A 21,061-nucleotide genomic window follows, 5' to 3' on the forward strand; every position below is an offset into this window, starting at 1 on the left:
GTACCTCAAAAACATTATTCGGCATAAAAGAAGTCAGTTGCAAAAGACCACGTGTTGTATAACTCCTTTCTTATGATATATCCAGAAAAGAAAGTCCATGGGGACAGAAAGTGTTTACCAGTGGCCAAAAAGAGGAAGGAATGAGAGATGACAACTTTATGGCTATGGAGTGTTTTATGGGGTGATGAAAAGGTTTTGAAACTAGGGAGGGAAGATGGTTGCACAACTATGAACACACTAAATACCTTCCACTTTAAAATAAGTAATTATCCAGTATGTGATTTCAGCTCAATTTTTAAAATGAGTATATAAAAACAAACCTATAATTATATGGCTATATATCCTGCTTTGTCATTTTAGGAAGCATTTTTACCTACCTTTTCTCTCTGTCGCAAACATCTCTTGGAAGATAAAGAAACAGAGTTTCAAGGAGGAGCCATGCCTTTCCCAGAGTCCATCAGCTGTGCAGGTTTAAGCCCAGAAGAGCAAGCCCCTCTCCAACCCCCCAGATGTGATCCCGCTCCACACCCCCCCCCCAGAAGTGGTCCCTGGACATTGGAATCTGAGAATTGGGGCCAGGCCTGTCTAATAGGTGATAGGAAGGCACAGGGGGGCCCGGACACCCTGGGGCCAGGTGACCTGACTCCAGGCTGCTTCTTCTGACTCACAGTCCCGCCCTCCCTGAGCTGCAGTCTCCCATCTGGCTCCTCCAGTATGGGAGGCAATGGATTTCCTGCCAGTCCTGAGAGGGGAGAAGGGAGAGGAAGGGAAGAGACCTGATCATCCAGTAAAATGCTAAGCTTAATTTTTCCTTTGTTTATTTTTGGCTGCTCTCCACTGCATGTGGAACCTTAGTTCCCTGACTAGGGATTGAAACCACACCCCCTGCATCAAAAGGTGAAGTCTTAACCTCTGGACCTCTGGGAAAGCCCCATAAAGTGCTAAGCTTATGATGGAGGTTCTATTTCTTGGTCTACTTGCAGGGGGGGGGGGGTGGGGGGGGGGTCTCACAATCATGCAGGATGACATTCAGAAAACAGATGCTCTGAGGTGATAGGGAGGGGGAGTGGGAAAGAAAGGGGAAAAAAAAAGATTTAAAAGGTAGATTCATGTTGATTTATGGCAGAAACCAACACAATATTGTACAGCAATTATCCTCCAATTAAAATAAAAATTTTTAAAGTCAGAAGAGAAGAAAGCCTTATTTAGCACCTATCCAACACTATCTCAGTGAGTCTTCACAGCTGCCCCATTTAATAGATCAGAAGCTGAAGCCCTGAGAAGCTAAATAAATCACTGGGTCACATAGCACAAATGTGCTCCAGCCTGGATTCAAACCCAACCCACCCAAGTCCTGGTCCAGACCTCTTTTCCACAACCTGGTGTCCATCCCTTGGAAGTGTCACCGCCGCCCAGGATCTGGGTTTCCCTCTTTGTTCTATGGGGATGGTTATTCCCCTACAAGAGGCTTCTCAGGTGGCGCAGGGGTAAATAACCCACCTGCCAATGCAGGAGATGTGGGTTTGATCCCCTGGAAGAGGAAATGGCAACCCACTCCAGTATTCTCGCCTGGGAAACCCCATGGACAGAGGACCCTGGTGGGCTACAGTCCATGGAGTTGCAAAGAGTCAGACACAACTGAGCGACTGAGCACATTCCCTTCGCATGCAACAGTGGTGAACACTGAGGCAGCAGAAGGGCAGAGCTGAGAAGAGAAGAATGACAGCCCCTTTCACCTACATGGCTCCAGGGGGCCACCTTGAAGGCGGTCTCCAGAAGTGTGTTTGCAGAGACCGAAGCTGAAGTCAGAGGTCCTAAAATTCCTGGAGCTCTTTATTCCCCATCCCTCCTCTCTCAAACATCCCCTGATGCCTCTGGAGATGCCCGGGTACATGCGAGGCCACCCTGAGAAGCCTAGAGACTCACTTATGAGGAAGATACAAGGCTGGACACTGATAATTCAGCCCTAAATGGGTAGGAGTGAGAATGGGAGAGTTCAGAGCAAAGAGCTATGGTCTGTGTGGGGAATCAAGGGAGGTTTCCAGCAGGAGGCGGTCATTCAAGCTGCATGATGAAGGCTGAGCAAGAGCTCCCCAGGAACACTTGGGAATCATACACCCTGGGATAGACATGGAATGCAGAAGGGAGAGGCAATCTTTCTACTTTTCCCTCTCCACCAGTCAGCCAAGATTAACAGAACAGGCTGAAGATTTGGATAGCCTCAGTGGGAGTGTCAGAACTCAAGTGATGGGAGTGTCGTGGCTTAAAATTAAGCAACAATCATTTAACAGAAGCTTGGGCAAACAACCGCCTATCTGAACATGTTTGCTCTGACTTTGAGAAGTGAACATCCTGTCAAAGTTCCTGGGACTTTTAGACACTGTCACCTCTTTTCCCTTGCTGTTCTCATTATCTGTATTGCTGAGTCGGCTCTGGTAAACTGCTATTCATACTTCAAAGCCCTATTCAAATGGCCTTTCCTCTAGATAGCCCACCTGCCTAGAACCCCGGGTAGGCTCTGGGAGTTGAGGGTTTACTCATCAATCAGAGGCCCAGCCCACCTACCTGAGGCACCCACCAGGGGCTTGATGTAGTCAGGGTGCACCAGAACCACTAGTGGCAGGACAGGTCCTAGCCACACGAGGACCACGTGGTGCATGTCGTCCAACACCTTCTTCTCATCTTGGAGGCCTCTCTCATTTGGAAGATACTGCAGGTGGTGGTAGAGAAAGGTAGTGAGATGGTACCCAGCCCTGTTTCCCCTGGCCCTTCCCTCCTACCACTTCCTCTGCCCTCAAAAGAAGCCAGGAAGGGCTGTGTGATTGTAGGCAGTCAGCTGCACATCGATGAACCTCCATTCCCTCATCTGAAAACTGGAGGGGGGGGGGGAATCATCTCCCCTTCTGAGGACAATTGAGATGATTTATGAAATAGCAAAATGAAAGAGTCCTAGCACAGGGCTTGACACATGGCTGGTGCTCAAGAAATAAAACCAGTAACAGTAAACACAATAATGATAATGATTGCCATTTATCGAGTACTTCTGTTTGTAATAAAATATTACTGGTATTGTTCTCTTTAACACATACACGTGCTTGCAGTGTTGGGCACGGCCATGGGCACTTTTCATATATTCATATGTTCAACCCACACAAAAACCCTATGACATAGTTGCTACTATTTTCCCCATTTTACTTTACTCAGTAGGGTCAAATGACTTGTGTTAAGTTACAGATGAGTAAGGGACTGTCTTTGTTTGGGCTCCCCTAGAAGCAGAAACCAAAACAAGAGTTCTAGGGCAAGCAGTTTACTTGGGAGGGTAATCCCCCAAAACATGGGTGAGGAGAGGGGAAGTGAGATAAGACAGAAAAGGCAGCCAGTAAAGAGTCGTCCAGGGAATTATCCCCATGGGCAACTGGGGCTGATTCCCACTGGGGATCTCTGGGGGGACATCCATCTCAGGGTCAACCCATTTGCGGGTGAGGGGGCAGGGGTGTTTTTATAACAGCTGCCTTAGTCCCATAGTCACTGAGCAAGGGCTATCCTGGGGCATTAATTCACAAGCTAACAATCCACCCAGGCAGAGTGGGTTACAGCTGCTAGAGAAAGCCCTGGAACACAGGCCAGTCAGCCCCTTGCAGACAAAAATGGGCCAAGAGGATGTGAACAGACAGTGGCGTCACCTGCCACAGTGGTGAAGCCAGGATTTGAACCCAGGCCCCCCAAAACACCTGCTCTTAAACAACATGCTCTATGAGGCAGAGCTCTTCAGGCTCAGCATCAGGTGGATCTGAACTCAAACCCATCCTGAGCAGCTGTGTGATCTTGGGCAAATCACTTGACCTCTTTGAGCCCCAGAGATCAAATCCAAATTATAGGGCAGGCCCATGCCTATTTCATAAGCTATGAGAACTGGGAGAGCTCAAATACAAAAGACCTAACCCAGTGCCTGGTGAATGGCAGGGTTCAGCAATTGCAGAATGAATGAATGAATGACTCTCCTCTGGTTTCTACCTCTCCGTCTGGATCAAGTTCAGCCCTGAGCCTGTCCACAGCCAAGGGAGACTATGGCATCATCCAGATCTCTCGGCCCCAGGATGGGCCCATGGGGTCAAGGTTGAACTTCAGAGCTGGCCCTGGCCTACCACCCATGGCAGCAGGGCCTGGCCACCACTTTCAGGACCACCATCATGCCAGAGGGCTTCCTGGAGTAAGGCTGGATATGGGGCATGGCAAATGAATAGAAGTTTACCTGACAGGAGAAGATATTCTGGGCAGAGGGCAGTTTTGGCAAAGGCCACAGAGGTGGAAAGTCAGAGCTTGTTCATGGAGCAGGAAGTCATTCTATGAAACTAGATGGAGACAGTGGAACAGGTGAGGAGGGTGAGGGTTAGGGTCTAAAGGGACTTGACCTCCAGCTGAGGAGTTAGGATTTTCTCAGGACAGCCTTGGAGGGTGTGTGAGCAGGGAAGGAACATGGTGGGATTCCAGAATCTTTCTGGAGCCTGGATGAGGGATGAACCAGAGGGATGAGAATGAAGGCAGGAGCCCAGGAAGGAGGCTGGACCATGGAACAGCAGAAGAGGAGAAAGGAGGCCTGAGCAGGGCTCGGAGAACAGAAGAAAGGGAGATGATTCAGGCACAAACAGGCAAGACTTGGTGAGTCTGGCTCCAGGAAGATAATTCCCAAAACTAAGAGAAATGAATGCATTTTTCTCTATTGAATGGACATGTGTTTCCGCCTTCCTTCTTCTGAGACACTCACTCCAAGCAGTATCTAAAAGACATCTAGAATCACTCGCCCCTTCCAGTCTCTGCAGGACCCAGGAGGGAAGCACAGATATCCTGCCTTGTGTAACAGGCCCAGCACCAGGTATGCCACAGACACGACTTCAAGAACCATTGGAACACTCTCAAGAGGCTATCAGGAACAATCCTATTCCCACAATGCAGATGAAGTATGGGGAGATGAAGAAGCTTCTCAAGGTTACATAGGCAGCTCATGGTCGAGACTGGCAAACCCACGCTGATGACCACTGCCCCAAACTGCCTCCCCAAAGTCCTCCAAGTTCAGCCTAAGACTTTAACTGGGAAGATCTCCACAGCTGTCTCCGGTTCATTTAGGGCTGGAAGGGGAACCAGGTGAGTCCAGCAGGGAAATAGGGGTTAGGCTCTGGGGGCCCCACAGTCTCGGCACCCTCAGGAGTTTGGATTTCTCTCTTACAACCTCTGAAGCCCATTTAGAAAAGTCCAGCCTTTCTCATCCAGAAGCCTGAGGGGCAAGGGTAGAGAGTTAAGGTCAGGAGTGCTGGGACCAGACAGCAGGGGTGTGAACCCAGACTCTGCCAGCTATGAGCTGTGTGGCCTAGGGCCAGCTACTTAACCTCTCTGTGTCTCAGTATTCTCCAGAAGGAAAAAAAAAAAAAAAAGGAGATAGTTGCTGGGCCTACCTTCTAGGATTGTCAAGAGGACTGAATGAGTTAATATTTATAAAGTGCTGGAACTAATACCCAGAATATATATGTGAAATAAGAAAAGAAATTAAAGAAAAGGGCTGAAGTCCTCACCTGGGACCACAGCATTAAAGAGAATGGGAGAGCTTGTGAAACCACACTGGCGGACAGGTGAAGCAATGAAATCTACAAGGATCTCAAATGTACAATCCACTCTCTCATTCGGATTTCATAAGCACTGGTACCTGTTGCTAGAGCAATAGCCGGGAATTATAGAGAGAACTTTAGAGTCAGCGCTGCCTCGTCAAAGCTATGTGACTTTGGGTAAACTGCTTGCCCTCTCTGAACCTCGGTCTCACTCAGATCCTGTAAAATGGGTCTGTTCATGGCTCCAACCAGATTCTTGAGGGGATAAGGGAAGCCAGAGGGCCACCATCCTTACTGAATACCTGTACCTGCCCTGCCCCGCCCGGCCCACCCGCCCAGTCACACCCACCATGCCCAGATGGCCCAGCAGCCAGTTGCGCCGGGGTGGCTGGGGGAAGCAGCGTAGTCGGCGGCAGGTGATATAGAAACCCCAGCAGAGCCTCAGGAACTTCAGCAGCAGACGGAAAAGGAAGAAGAGCAGGGTGAGCAGGAGCCCGGACACAGCATACAAACGGAACGCCGTCTTCTCCAACCCCAGGAGGTGCAGCAGTTGCTCTGTGATGGGCAGCATCCTGGGGGGGAGACACATGGGATGGGGGTCAGTGAAGGTGGGAACCACCCTCCGGCCATGGGTGTGCCGTACACACGATGACCTGTGGAGCCAAGCACGGCATGCCTGGCACATTAATACATGTAAGTCCCAGGCACCAAGGACGCTTCCTCCCCCAAGGAGGAGGCGCTCCACCCAGCTGGCCCCTCCATATGCCCTCAGCCTTGACTTTGCAGAGCATCCTTCCTGACTTCTCCACCAGTGCACAGCTGGCCAGAGTGTTAGAAAATTAAAACAAACTCCCTTCCCTCCTCCCTTCTGACGGAGCTCTCAGCCAATGACTGATGAGCTTTGCTGATGAGTCTCAACCAATGACTGATGAGCTTTGCTGGCGAGTCTCAACCAATGACTGATGAGCTTTGCTGATGAGTCTCAACCAATGACTAATGAGCTTTGCTGATGAGTCTCAACCAATGACTGACGAGCTCCAGCTCGCTCTTTCTGATTCAATGACCATTATGTGGTTCTACACGTGTTACTAAGGTTCTTCAGCAGGACTCCAGCTGCCCACGAGAGAAACTTTCTCTATAAGCTGCCTCCTTTCCCCTGTCTTACTTCCCTCTTCATCTTTTAATTGAGGTGAAATCCACATGGTATGAAATGAACCATTTTAAAGTGAGGAAATCACTGGCATTCACAGCGCTATGCAACCACCACTTCTAACCTAGTTCCAAAACATTTCCATCACCCCAAAAGGAGACCCCGACCCCATCAGCAGTCCACTCTCCCCTCCGCCCACCCCTGGCAATCACTAATCTTTTTCTTTTTCTTTTCTTTTTTTGTCTCTACGGATGTGTCTGTTCTGGACATTTCATATAAATGGAATTGTCAAACACTGCAACCTTCTACGTCTTGTATAGCTGCCTTCACTCAGCACAATGCTTTCAAAGTTCATCACCTTGTAACATGTATCAGTGCTTCATTTCTTGTACTGCTAGTAACAGTTAGTAATAGTAATAATAGTAATACATAGAAGAATGTAGCATATTTTGTTTATCTACTCATCTGTTGGACATTTAGGATGGCTTTTGTTTTATTTTGTTTCATTTTGGCTTGGCCACACATGTAGCATCTTAGTTCCCTACCAGGGATTGAACCCTTGTCCCCTACATTGGAAGCAGAGTCCTAACCACTGGACCACCAGGGAAGTCTCTGTTTCCACCTTTTTGGCTACCTGTGATGTGTGCTACTATGACCATGAATGTATATGTATTTGTTTGAGTCCCTGTTTGCAGTTCATTGGGGTTCACTTCCTCCCCGCTTACTGGTCTTTTCTGTGATCACTTCTCAAATAAACTACTTGCACTCAAATCCTTGCCCTGAAGAAACCAAAACAGACTGGGTGGGTAGCAATAATATTAGGAACACAGTGAGCAGGCATGGAGCACTTACTATGTGCCATCTGGGTGGTGCCTCATTTCTTGGAACCTTAACACAATCCTTGGAGGCAGGTCCTGTCATTCTTTCCATTGTCAAGACACTTCAAGCTCAGTGCCTCTAATGCAAGGGAGACGGGGAGCAGGCAGAGGTCCCCTGAACTCCCCCACACCCACCAAGGCCAACTTCAATCATGTTTGAGGGCCCATGGATCTCAGACAACATCAAGGAGATTGCTGAAAATGCTCAAGTCCTGCTCTCATCAATCTCTTCCACTGCATCCTATGAGCCAAGGGTTCCCTCTGTGCCCCTACCTCCTTGGACAACACAGCTAATGGAACCCTGCAGAGCAAGTTCTCGCTTGTGTCCTCAACCTCCCCCACCTCTGCCAGGGGTGCCCCCCACTAGGGGCTCTGACTAACTGGCTCTTTCACCAGCCAAAGTCCAACGTCCAAGCGTTTGCAAGGATGTGAAGAAATTGGAAATCTATGCATTGCCAGAGGGAATGGAAAATGGAGAACATTATGGTTGTTATTCAAAAAAATTAAACATAAAATTACCATATGTTCTAGCAATCCCACTTCTAGGTAGATCCTCAAAAGAAGTGAAAGCAGAGACTCAGATAGATATGTGTACACTCATGTTCATGGAGGAGTCAAAACTGCCAATAGCCAAAAATTGGAAGCAACCCAAGCATCTGTCGATGAAAGAATGGATAAACAAAATGTGGTCCATTCACATGCACACTCTGCTGTATTTAAAATGGACAACCAACAGGGATCTACTGTGTAGTACATGGAACTCTGCTCATAATGTTATGTGGCACCCTGGATGGGAGAGGAGTTAGGAGAGAAGGGATACATCATGTGTTTGACTGAATCCCTTCCCTGTCCACCTGAAACTGTCACAACATTGTTAATTGGCTACACCCAAACACAAAATAAACTGCTTTGTTTTTTAATGTGTTCCATTCATACGTCAGAATATTGCATATGTGTGTGCTTTAGTCATGTCTCACTCTTTGTGACTCCATGGACTCTAGCCCACCTCTGTCCATGGAATTCTCCAGGCAAGAATACTGGAGTGGGTTGCCATACCCTTCTCCAGAGGATCTTCCCAACCCAGGGATCGAACCTTCATCACTTATGTCTCCTGCACTGGCAGGCAGGTTCTTTACCTCTAGCACCACCTGGAAACCTCACAGTAGAATATTATGCAGCCTTTAGAAGGAGATTGTCACACGTGCTATAACATCAATGAACCTTGATGACATTATGCTAAAGTAAATAAGCCAGACACAGAGGGCAAATAATGTATGATATCCTCAAATGAGGTCCCTGGAGGGGTCAAATTCATAGACACAGAAAGTAGGATGATAGTTGCCAGAGCCTGGGGGAGGGAACAGGAAGTTAGTATGTAACAGATCCAGGGTTTTAACTAGAGAAGATGTAAAAGGTCAGGAGATGGTTGGTGGTGACGATTGCACCATGCTGTGAATGTACTTAATACCACTGAACCATACACTTAAAATGATTAAGATGGTAAATGTTTTGCTTTTTTACCACAATTAAAATTCCTTTCAAAAATACGGACAAGGACTTCCCTGGCAGTCCAGTGGTTAAGACTTTGTCTTCCAACACAGGGGGTGTGGGTTCAACCCCTGGTCAGGGGCCTAAGATCTCACATGCCTCATAGTCAAAAAACCAAAAGATGAAACAGAAGCAATGTTGTAACAGGGGCTTCCCCAATGGCTCAGTAGGTAAAGAATCCACCTGTAATGCAGAAGACACAGGAGATGCGGGTTTGATCCCTGTGTTGGGAAGATCCCCTGGAGGAGGCCATGGCAACCTGCTTCAATATTTTTGCCTGGAAAATCCCATGGACAGAGGAGCCTGGAGGGCTACAGTCCAAAGAGTCACAAAGAGTCAGACACAATTGAGCCTGCACACACACATATGCAATTTTGTAACAAATTCAATAAAGACTAAAAATGGTCAGCATCAAAAAAAATTTTTTTTAAAATACAGACAGACTGATGTAGGCAATATGTCCTCTGGAAGGCCGAGGAGGTGAAGAAGGGAAAGAGGGAGGGATGGGGGATAAGCAACCCTCCCTAATGAAACACGGAGAGCTCCAAGTCACAAGTCCTAGGCACAAGCTCTAAATTAGGGCCACATGCTCAAACTACCGCACAACTGCACTCAGCTCACACGCTAGTAAAGTAATGCTCAAAATTCTCCAAGCCAGGCTTCAGTAATACATGAACCGTGAACTTCCAGATGTTCAAGCTTTAGAAAAGGCAGAGGAACCAGAGATCAAATTGCCAACATCTGTTGGATCATCAAAAAAGCAAGAGAGTTCCAGAAAAACATCTATTTCTGCTTTTTGACTACACCAAAACCTTCGACTGTGTGGTTCACAATAAACTGTGGAAAATTCTGAAAGAGATGGGAATACCAGACCACCTGACCTGCCTCTTGAGAAACCTGTATGCAGGTCAGGAAGCACCAGTTAGAACTGGACATGGAACAACAGACTGGTTCCAAATAGGAAAAGGAGTACGTCAAGGCTGTATATTGTCACCCTGCTTATTTAACTTATATGCAGAGTACATCATGAGAAACGCTGGGCTGGAGGAAGCACAGGCTGGAATCAAGATTGTCAGGAGAAATATCAACAACCTCAGATATGTAGATGATACCACCCTTATGGCAAAAAGTGAAGAGGAACTAAAAAGCCTCTTGATGAAAGTGAAAGAGAAGAGTGAAAAAGTTGGCTTAAAGCTCAACATTAAGAAAACTAAGATCATGGCATCTGATCCCATCACTTCATGGGAAATAGATGGGGAGACAGTGGAAACAGTGTCAGACTTTATTTTTGGGGGCTCCAAAATCACTTCAGATGGTGATTGCAACCATGAAATTAAAAGACGCTTACTCCTTGGAAGGAAAGTTATGACCAACCTAGATAGCATATCAAAAAGCAGAGACATTACTTTGCCAACAAAGGTCTGTCTGGTCAAGGCTATGGTTTTTCCAGTGGTCATGTATGGATGTGAGAGTTGGACTGTGAGGAAAGCTGAATGCCGAAAAATTGATGTTTTTGAACTGTGGTGTTGAAGAAGACTCTTGAGAGTCCCTTGGACTGCAAGGAGACCCAACCAGTCCATTCTAAAGGCGATCAGCCCTGGATGTTCATTGGAAGGACTGATGCTGAAGCTGAAACTCCAGTACTTTGGCCACCTCATGTGAAGAGTTGACTCATTGGAAAAGCCCTTGATGCTGGGAGGGATTGGGGGCAAGAGGAGAAGGGGACGACAGAGGATGAGATGGCTGGATGACATCACCAACTCAAAGGGCATGAGTTTGAGTAAACTCCAGGAGTTGGTGATGGACAGGGAGGCCTGGCGTGCTGCGATTCATGGGGTCGCAAAGAGTCAGACACGACTCAGCAACTGAACTGAACTGAACTGAATTGAATGTGGGCCACCTCTCCCATGAATAACTTGAGGTGACATGCTCCGCAGTAAGTAGCCTTGGGTAATTATTTCTTTACTGATTTCACTGGGTAATGATTTTTCCCACTTACACCAGGAAGCCAGCTAGTGGGTAAGTACATGCAAGCTAAGTTGCTTCAGTCATTTCCAGCAGTGGTCTAGGAAGGCCTTTCAGGGGAGGAATATCTGAGAGGCCTTCACAAAGGCCAGACTGTAAAGAGGAACCTAGGGGGACAAAGGGGGCTTTTTTACTAAGTATGCGCACGTGCGCGTGCACACACATACACTGTAAGCAGCTGGGTTCTAATCCTGACTCTTCCACTGCCTGGCTTTAACTGTCACCCCGAGTTCCCCCATCTGGAAATGGGGGTGACTATAAGAGGTGATCTCTGAGTCCATCAGGTTTGACCACTCCAGTGTGTAGTCTGGAGTGGAATGCTGGGGTCAAGGTCACCATCCTGGCAGGTCCAAGACTCCTGGGGGTGGGTTGGATTGAATATATTCAGCTATGGACATCAGCTGAAGCTCCAGTACTATGCTCCAGTACTTTGGCAACCTGGTGTGAAGAGCCAACTCATTGGGAAAAAAACTCTGATACTGAGAAAGATCGAGGACAGAAGGGAGCGACAGAGGATGAGATGGTTGGATGGCATGACCGACTCAATGGACATGAGTTTGAGCAAACTCCAGGAGATAGTGAAGGACAGGGAAGCCTGGCATGCTACAGTCTATGAGGTCACAAAGAGTCAGATACGATATCATGATTGAACAAGAACAATGATGAACACCAAAGAGGGAAGGGGGATGGGATAAACTGAAAGATTGGAATTGACATATACACACTACTACATATAAAATAGGTAACTTAGAAGGACCTACTGCATATCACAGGAAAACCTACTCAATGCTCTATAATGACCTATGTGGGAAGAGAATTTTAAAAAGAGTGGATCTACATGTATGTATCAATATAGCTGATTTACTTTGCTATACAGCAGAAGCTAACACAACATTGTAAAGTAACTATGGTGGTGGTTTAGTCACTAAGTCATGTCCAACTCTCTGCAACACCATGGACTGTAGCCCACCAGACTCCTCTGTCCATAGGATTTTCCAGGCAAGAATACTGGGGTGGGTTTCCAGTTCCTTCTCCAGCGGAATCTTCCCCAACCAGGGATCAAACCCTCACCTCTTGCATCTTCTGCTTGGCATGCAGATTCTTTACCACTGTGCCACCTGGGAAGCCTTAAAGTAACTATATTTCAATAAAATGTTTTATATATATATATATTAAGTCACACCTAACCCTGGTTGCAGTCTGCCTCCCATCCCAGCCACCACACACACAACCTTTCTAAAGGCTTGTCATGCCCTTGGTCAAACTCCCTCCAAGGCTCCCCACTCCCCAACCCTGGCATCCAAAGCCCGTTGGGAGGGGAACCCTGCCCATCTTCCACCTCAGCCACAAAGATGCCTCTTCTCAGTCTGTTTTGGACCTGGCCCCTGTTTTTCTCCCTCGGTTTGTAAATGCTGGTGTTCCTTAGAGCTTGGGCCTGGGTGGTCCTCTCCTCGCCTTCTGCGCACACCTCCTGAGACTCTCAACGCCTCCCCTGGCCGCCAAGACCTATCTTTGAGGTACCTCCCATGCCTCAGTGCTCCCCCCAGTAGGTCCAGCCAACTCCTGGATAGTCCCCCAAAGGTACCCCCCAGACCCTCAGATGCACCTCGCCTCCTACCTCCCTCCTTCTTCCTCCATCCAATCTGTCATCAGCTCCATCCTAAACATCCTTTGCTTCCATTCATTTTTCTCCATCCCCATCTTTCCAACCTATGTCACCACTGTGGTAGCCTCCTCGCATTGGTCCCCTGAGCTCCATCTTTGGCTGCCAGCAGTCTATTCTCCACACAGGAGCCAGAAGGCTCTTTCTAAAATCAAATCAGACATAATTTCCCCCTTCCTCCTATGCTCCCCCTATTTTACTCTGAAAAGAATTCAGGCTCCTTTCCATGGATCCCAGTGCCCTGTATAGCCTGCCACTACTGACCCCCATCCAACTGTGTCTCCCCCCACCTCCCACCTGACTCACTCAACTCTGGCCACTGCAGCCACAGGCCAAGTCCATTCCTACCTCTGAGCCTTTGCACGTGCTGTTCCCTCCACCTGGCATGTCTTTCCCCCAGCTCTGCCCATGCTGGCTTCCTCTCATCCTCCAGGCCCAGCCCTGCCCCCTTAACAGTTCATTTTACAGCAATCCTCCACCTCCCATCCTTTGTCCTTTTTTTTTTTCACTTATTTTTATTAGTTGGAGGCTAATTACTTTACAATATTGTAGTGGGTTTTGTCATACATTGACATGAATCAGCCACGGTTTTACATGTATTCCCCATCCCGATCCCCACTCCCACCTCCCTCTCTACCCGGTCCCTCTGGGTCTTCCCAGTGCACCAGGCCTGAGCTCTTGTCTCATGCATCCAACCTGGGCTGGTGATCTATTTCACCCTAGATAATATACATGTTTCGATGCTGTTCTCTCGAAACATCCCACCCTCACCTTCTCCCACAGAGTCCAAAAGTCTGTTCTGTACTTCTGTGTCTCTTTTTCTGTTTTGCATATAGGGTTATCATTACCATCTCTCTAAGTCCCATATATGTGTGTTAGTATGCTGTAATGTTCTTTATCTTTCTGGCTTACTTCACCCTGTATAATGGGCTCCAGTTTCATCCATCTCATTAGAACTGATTCAAATGAATTCTTTTTAATGGCTGAGTAATATTCCATGGTGTATATGTACCACAGCTTCCTTATCCATTCGTCTGCTGATGGGCATCTAGGTTGCTTCCATGTCCTGGCTATTATAAACAGTGCTGCGATGAACATTGGGGTGCACGTGTCTCTTTCAGATCTCCATCCTTTGTTCTTGACAGAATTATTGAGTACCTGCTGTATGCGGTGGCTTTCAGTCAGGCATGTCTTTCATCTTTCTAGTAACCTTCAGAGGAAACTGAGGGGTTCTTCAGTGGAGTTGCAGCAAAGCCCCCTCCTCCACCCAGGAAAATCCCAGCGGACATGCCAACCCATGAAATGTCTTCCTGAATTGAAATGCGGAGAAACTGGAACAAGATAAAGCATGATTCATGGAAAAGGGAACCCTGCTCCATGTGGGTTGCTGGATGGGGAGGCGCAGAAAAACCCTGTCCCCACCTCATCACACCCCAGGCCAGGTACAGGCTGCAGTCTTTCCCAGGGCAGACATCAGCTCTACTCCTAGCAGAAAAAAACAGACATGCTGTGGGGCCCCAACTGGTTCTCCACCCTGGGAGCCTCGGCCTTCCCATCCACATAATGGGAATAAAAGAAAGAGGTCCATCTGATGCTAATGGGAAGGGCTCAATAAATGGTTGCATTGAGGAAGTCCTCTACTTCTCTCAGCTGGGTTCCTCAAACAAGAGCACGTCTGTCCAATGCCCCTCCCCCAAAAGAAGGTTTTGAGGTGCTGCAGCTGCTGTGGGAAACAGTTTGGTGATCTCACAAAAAGTTAAATACAGAATCACCTGATAACCCGGCAATTCCACTCCTAGTGAAGTGAAAGTCACTCAGTTGTGTCTGACTCTTTGTGACCCCATGGACTATAGAATACATGTAATTCTCCAGGCAAGAATACTGGAGTGGGTAGCCTTTCCCTTCTCCAGTGGAGCTTCCCAACCCAGGAATTGAACCAGGGTCTCTGGCATTGCAGGCGGATTCTTTACCAACTGAGCTATCAGGGAAGCCTGAGGGGTATAGCCAAAAGAATTGAAAGCAGTGACTTAGATACTTGTGTACAAATATTCATAGCAGCACAGTTCACAACCATCAAAAGATGGGAGCAACCCAAAGGTCCATCAATTGATGGCAGATAAATATCATATAGTGTATCTACACAATGGAATATCACTCAGCCACAAAAAGGAATGAAGCCCTGACACATGCTACATCATGGATGAACCTCAGAAACATCATGCTGAGTGAAAGAAGCAAGACACAAAAGCCCATGCACTGTATAATCCGATTCATATGAGATATCCAGAGTAGGTAAATCCATAGAGACAGAAAGCAGATTCATGGTTGCCAGGGCCTGGGGGTGGGGAAGGGGAAGTGACTGCTAATGGGTATGGGGTCTCCTTTCAGGCTGATGAAAATATTTTGGAAATAGATACCTGCAATGATTGTACAACATTGTGAATGTTTTGATACTAAATGCCACTGAATTGTTCCCTTTAAAATAGCTATTTTAGGGACGTCCCTGGTGGTCCAGTGGCTAAGACTCCCAGCTCCCAATGCTGGGGGGCCGAGGTTCGATCCCCAGTTGGGGAACTAGATTTCATATGCTGCAGCTACAAGATCCTGCATGTTGCAATGAAGATCGAAAATCCTGCATCCAGCAACTAAGATCCAGCACAGTCAAATAAATAAATAACTAAAAACAAAAATATTTTTAGTTGTTTTATATTAGATGCATTTTGCCTCAATTTCTTAAGTGCAATAAAAAGTTTGAGGACCAATGAGAAATTTGTCATGGTGACTGCCTCTGGAAGGAAACTGGAAGAACTGGGAGCAGGACTGGAAGAGAGACTTACCTTTCCCTCTCCAACTTTGGGGGACTTTTAGATTTTCTATACCCTGAGCACATATTGAAGTAGCAGTAGTAGAAGTAAACATCTACTTCTACTTTATTGACTATGCCAAAGCCTTTGACTGTGTGGACCACACAAACTGTGGAAAATTCTGAAAGAGATGGGCATACCAGACCACCTGACCTGCCTCCTGAGAAACCTGTATGCAGGTCAGGAAGCAACAGTTAGAACTGGACATGGAACAACAGACTGGTTCCAGATCATGAAAGGGGTCTGTCAAGGCTGTATATTGTCACCCTGCTTATTTAACTTATTTGCCGAGTACATCATGAGAAACACTGGGTTGGAAGAAGCACAAGCCGGAATCAAGATTGCTGGGAGAAATATCAATAACCTCAGATATGCAGATGACACCACCCTTATGGCCAAAAGCAAAGAAGAACTAAAGAGCCTTTTGATGAAAGTGAAAGAGGAGAGTAAAAAAGTTGGCTTAAAACTCAACTTTCAGAAAGCTAAGATCATGGCATCTGGTCCCATCACTTCATGGCAAATAGATGGGGAAACAATGGAAACAGTGACAGACTTTATCTCTTTGGGCTTCAAAATCACTGCAGACGGTGACTGCAGCCAGGAAATTAAGACAGTTGTTCCTTGGAAGAAAAGTTATGACCAACCTAGGCAGCATATTAAAAAGCAGAGACATTACTTTGCCAAAAAAGGTCCATCTAGTCAAAGCTATGATTTTTCCAGTAGTCATGTATGCATGTGAGAGTTGGAATATAAAGAAAGCTGAGCGCCGAAGAATGGACACTTTTGAACTGTGGTGTTGGAGAAGACTCTTGAGAGTCCCTTAGACTGCAAGGAGATCCAACCAGTCCATCTTAAAGGAAATCAGTCATGAATATTCATTGGAAGGACTGATGCTGAAGTTGAAACTCCAATATTTTGGCCACCTGATGTGAAGAGCTGACTCATTTGAAAAGACCCTGATGCTGGGAAAGGTTGAAGTCAGGAGGAAAAGGGGATGACAGAGGATGAGATCGTTGGGTGGCATGACTGACTCAATGGACATGAGTTTAGGAGGACTCCAGGAGCCGGTGATGGACAGGGAAGCCTGGCGTGCTGCAGTCCATGGGCTCGCAGAGTCAGAGACGACTGAGCGACTGAACCGAACTGAACTGAGCACACATTGACCACTCAGAAATGATTTAACTGTGAAAATTAGTGACTTGTACAACCCAAAGGATGAACTCTACTTTAAACTTTGGACTTTGGTTAGTAATAATGTTCTATATTGTTTCATCAACTGTAACAAATGCACCAGGCTGATGGGAGATGTTAATAACAAGGAGTTGGGGGGGTGGGGGCAGGTGTGGGAGCTCTGTACTTTCTGGGTAGTTTTTCTTTAAACCTAACACTGCTCTAAAAGGTAAAGTCTAGAATTGGGAGGGGAGCATTGAAATATATATACTATCAAATGTAAAACAGAGAGCTAATGGGAAGTTACTGCATAAGAGGGTGTTCAACCTGGTGCTCTGTGACAACCTAGAGCGTAGGGATGGGGTGGGAGGTGGGAGGGACGTTCAAGAGGGAGGGCACATATGTATCCCTTTGGCTGATTCATGATGATGTATCACAGAAACCAACACAACATTGTAAAGCAATTATCTTCCAATTAAAAAGAAATAAAGTTAAGTTTTAAAAAATAAATAAAAATATAACTCTATTTTTTAAGAACAATTAATTAATTGATAGCACAGTGAACTATATTCAGTATCCTATGATAAACCATAATCAAAATGAATACAAAAAAGAACAGAGAAGCATATTTGGGAATGCAGGCAGCTACTCCTTTTCTTAATATGGGTGCTGGTGACATGTGTGGGTTCACTGTGAGGACACACGAGTTCTAGAATGTGCACTTTCCAGCGTATATATTGTACTTCCACTAAAAAAAAAATTAAAAATAAAATGAAGAGGTGTTAGGGGGTTGCATTATCCTTCAAAATGCATTTTGGATTCAAATCACAGCTCTGCCCCTCCCCAAGTAAGCAACCTGGAGTGAGCCCAGTCCCCATCCTCAGCTTCGATTTTCCAATCTGTAAAATGGGTTAATAATAACCGGATCTACCCCTTAAGGATGTTTGGAACACTTCAGTGAGATAAGGCTTGACACACAGCATGCAAAATTTCAGCCATTATTCCTATTTCTATTAGCATTTTATGGAAGTGAGAGAAATTCAAAGTTGACACTCTCAAGACCATGTGGGAAGCTGGCATGCCTGTCCCTCTCTGCACCAGCCCCCAATCTCATTCCAGAAGCCAAGAAAGGCCCTTCAGCAGACCTGCCCTGACAGAGGTGACCCCACCCACCCTACTTGGGCAGTCATTATCTGAAGATGAAGATGCCAGCGACTGGCTCCAAAGCCAGCCCACACCCATAGAGTGCTGGTTTGTCAGGTTAGCCCAGCCTGCAAACGGGGACTCGTCATACAAGGCCTGCGGACTCCTGAGAAGGAATGCAGTAATGTGGACCCCGACCCACCAGAAACCATATGTCTGCCTCTCCTTGACCTACAGGTACTACGCATCCTACCCCTGCCCCCACCCACAAAGTGGCCTGACAAGCACCCAACACTGACTGGCCCCAATACCTCACATTCCAGCCCTGCTCTCCATCCCGTCTCGCAGCCTTTAGTCAAGACAGTCTACCCCTGTGACCCCCCTCTAAGCCAAAGGGCTGTCCCAGGCACAACTCTTATTTTTCCAAAGTGCCAAGCCCCAGATGGTATGAACTGGAAGGGGGCCTACCCCCAAATTTCTGGGGTTCACAGAAAGAGATTCAGGGGGCAATTATGAGGGCAGGGCCAAGTTGGAAGTTCAGGGTGTGAAGTCGGGGCATCTCAACACAGCTTTGGGCATATTGTAGGTGTTTGCCTGCAGTTACTTTGGCCCAGAGGAAATCTTGACAGAAAAAGGAGCTTAAAAGACACCAGTAATCTAGAGCATTCCAGGGCTGCAATTGTCTCTGCCCATCCAGAGTAACCACACTTGGATATACACCTTGAAAAGGGTCTGCCTCTTAGCTGTGTGACCTCAGGACAGTGTCCATACACCTCTTGGAACCTCAGTTTCCTCATCCGAAAGACAGGAACCGTATTACCCACCTCCTAGAGCTGAGATGACATTTCCACAATTTTTAATCTGCTCAGCTCAGTGCTTGATCAAGGACAAAAAGTCCTTGATCAAAGGTATCTCTCATGGCTGTTGGTACTGCCATCACATTCACTGTTGTTACCCTGCCATTCGAGGATTTAGAGAACCATGCCCAAGTCTTAACAGGGAGGAGAAATGGGGTCCCATTCTCTGAGTGTCCCCAGAGTCATCCAAGCACCTCCTCAGATACAAACTCAGGTCACGGCTGGACACTCGTCTGGATCTAACGTTACTGCTCGGAAACCCAAGCTGGGCTATACTGAGAGGCTGCAACCATCGGAAAGTACCCAGGATTTTGGGGTCAGCCAGGGCTGGTTTGTTCAAATCCCAGCTCCCCAACTGTTTCCCTCCTATCTCCAGCCCGACACTTATCAGCTGATGGGCTTCAGTTGCCTTGCGGTGCTGCCAGCTGGCTAACCATCCCCTGGTCCAAGTGGGCCGGCTCAGACCCCTGGGACACAAGGGAACATTATCTCTTCATCATACAACAGACATCAGCTGGGAACAAGGGCAGGCCCTCACACAATCCTCACAGCCAACTGTGGGGACCCAGGCAGGCATCCTCCTTTCATAGAGGGGCTCTTGGAGGCTCTATGCCTGCGAGGTGTGTGACCCAGGCGGGACCACAAGCCTAAAGTTCATCAGCGGCATGCAGCCTTCCCTTTAAGACAAGGTGAAGTGAAATCCCAGTGACCCCAGTCAGTCTTAAGGAGGCATCATAGGGCTGGACTTGGATCCGTCTACCATGACCCGATGAGGAGGGCCTTCTTAAGACCCGTCTGCATGGACGGCCAGAGAGAAGCATGTATCCAGGACTCCTAGGCTCACAACAGGAGAAACCTCGCACAGTTGCAGAGACGGTTGGGGATACGGTCGGGGATACACACACACACACCAGAGTCCCTTACAGGCAGTCCCCTCTTGGGTCCCGGGGATCCCTGGGGCCCGCGGTGCCCCGCCGCGCGCAGCCCCTCGCACCCGCGGTACCAGCCCGGGAGCTGGTGCCCCTCGGGTTACCGCGCTGGGCTGCCGCCGCTCTTAGGTTACAGCCCGCCCCTCCCCACACGCACTCACCCTGCGGATCTCGGCCTCCCGCCCTCGATCCGGATCTGCCTGAACCGCAACCTCGGGCTCTGACCGCGCAGTCAGGCAACCCAGCCCTTTAACCCGCCCCGCCGGCCGGCCGCGACGGGAGGCCCGCCCCGGGCACGCCCCCGATCTCAACAGCCTCTGGGCGGGGACCGAGGCGCGGCCCCCAGAGACCGGAGAAAAAGAGAGACGTGGAGACAAGCAGGCGTGGACAGGAGCCGAAAGGGAAAGACCCCAGAGGCCCCAGTGAGAGAGTGACAGGTGGAAAAATGGAGAACAAGATGCTGAGATAGAGAAAAAGACAGGTGAAGAGACAGACTTAAGATACCCAGAAGCCCCAAACCATCAGGCTTCCTGCCACCCTGACTGCCTGTGGCGCCTTTATCCCCCTCTGGACCACTCTCTAGTACCATCTCCCACACCAGCATCCCTCATGGCCCCCAGTCCAGGGCCTGCTCCCAAGTTGGAACAGGGGTCCCTAAGCCAGCAACCGCAGGCCCCCAGGAGCCTCCTCTGGGATCCCCAGAAATTCTCAAACTCCAACAGCCCTTGGGAGCCAGCTATCCTGCTCCCTCTGGATCTCAGGTCCAATCCACCCACCTGGGGCTCTGCAACCAGGAAGATTTCCGAATTCAACAAGCACCACAGACTGTTTTTCTGCTCCTCCCACTCCAGCCATCTCCTGCCAGCCACCCTGACCCCTCCAGCTAGGATGGTGTCCTTGGCCAGCCCACCTGCTCCAGATGTGCCTGGCAGAGTCAGCCAGTCTCCAGACATGAGGCAGATACCATTGCCTGACCTCGGCAAGAGGGCAGGCAGGGAGGAGGACTCACAGCTGGCCTCCAGCTCCCCATGGTCTTCCCAGGGCAAAGCAAATGACCTTGCACATACCGGATGCCCAAAACTGTCTGTCAAAGGAGGGAGAAAAAAACCCTGGAGAATAAAGGCCCAAGCTTTTATTTCAGGGCCATCTAGGAAACCTGAGGCACAGGCTGCAGGCTTGCGGGGAGACATCTCTCCTCAAGACTGTCCAGATTCAGGCAAGGGCCAGGTCAAAC

At 48.1% G+C, this 21,061-nt stretch overlaps 1 protein-coding gene across 1 annotated transcript in view; it reads right to left on the minus strand.

Annotated features, from left to right (window-relative positions):
• Positions 1–20,696, minus strand: part of CYP4F22 (cytochrome P450 family 4 subfamily F member 22) — a 37,164-nt gene extending 16,468 nt beyond the window's left edge. Inside the window, exons 1-3 of the mRNA XM_065932029.1 lie at positions 20,604–20,696; positions 5,950–6,172; positions 2,566–2,710 (exon numbers count right to left, since the gene is read on the minus strand). Of these exons, the coding sequence (XP_065788101.1) occupies positions 2,566–2,710; positions 5,950–6,171 (367 nt within the window). The 5' untranslated portion in view covers position 6,172; positions 20,604–20,696. The remainder of the gene's footprint in view (positions 1–2,565; positions 2,711–5,949; positions 6,173–20,603) is intronic.
• Positions 20,697–21,061: the final 365 nt, after the last annotated feature.

Source organism: Muntiacus reevesi, chromosome 1 (assembly GCF_963930625.1).
Source record: "Muntiacus reevesi chromosome 1, mMunRee1.1, whole genome shotgun sequence".
Taxonomy (NCBI): domain Eukaryota; kingdom Metazoa; phylum Chordata; class Mammalia; order Artiodactyla; family Cervidae; genus Muntiacus; species Muntiacus reevesi.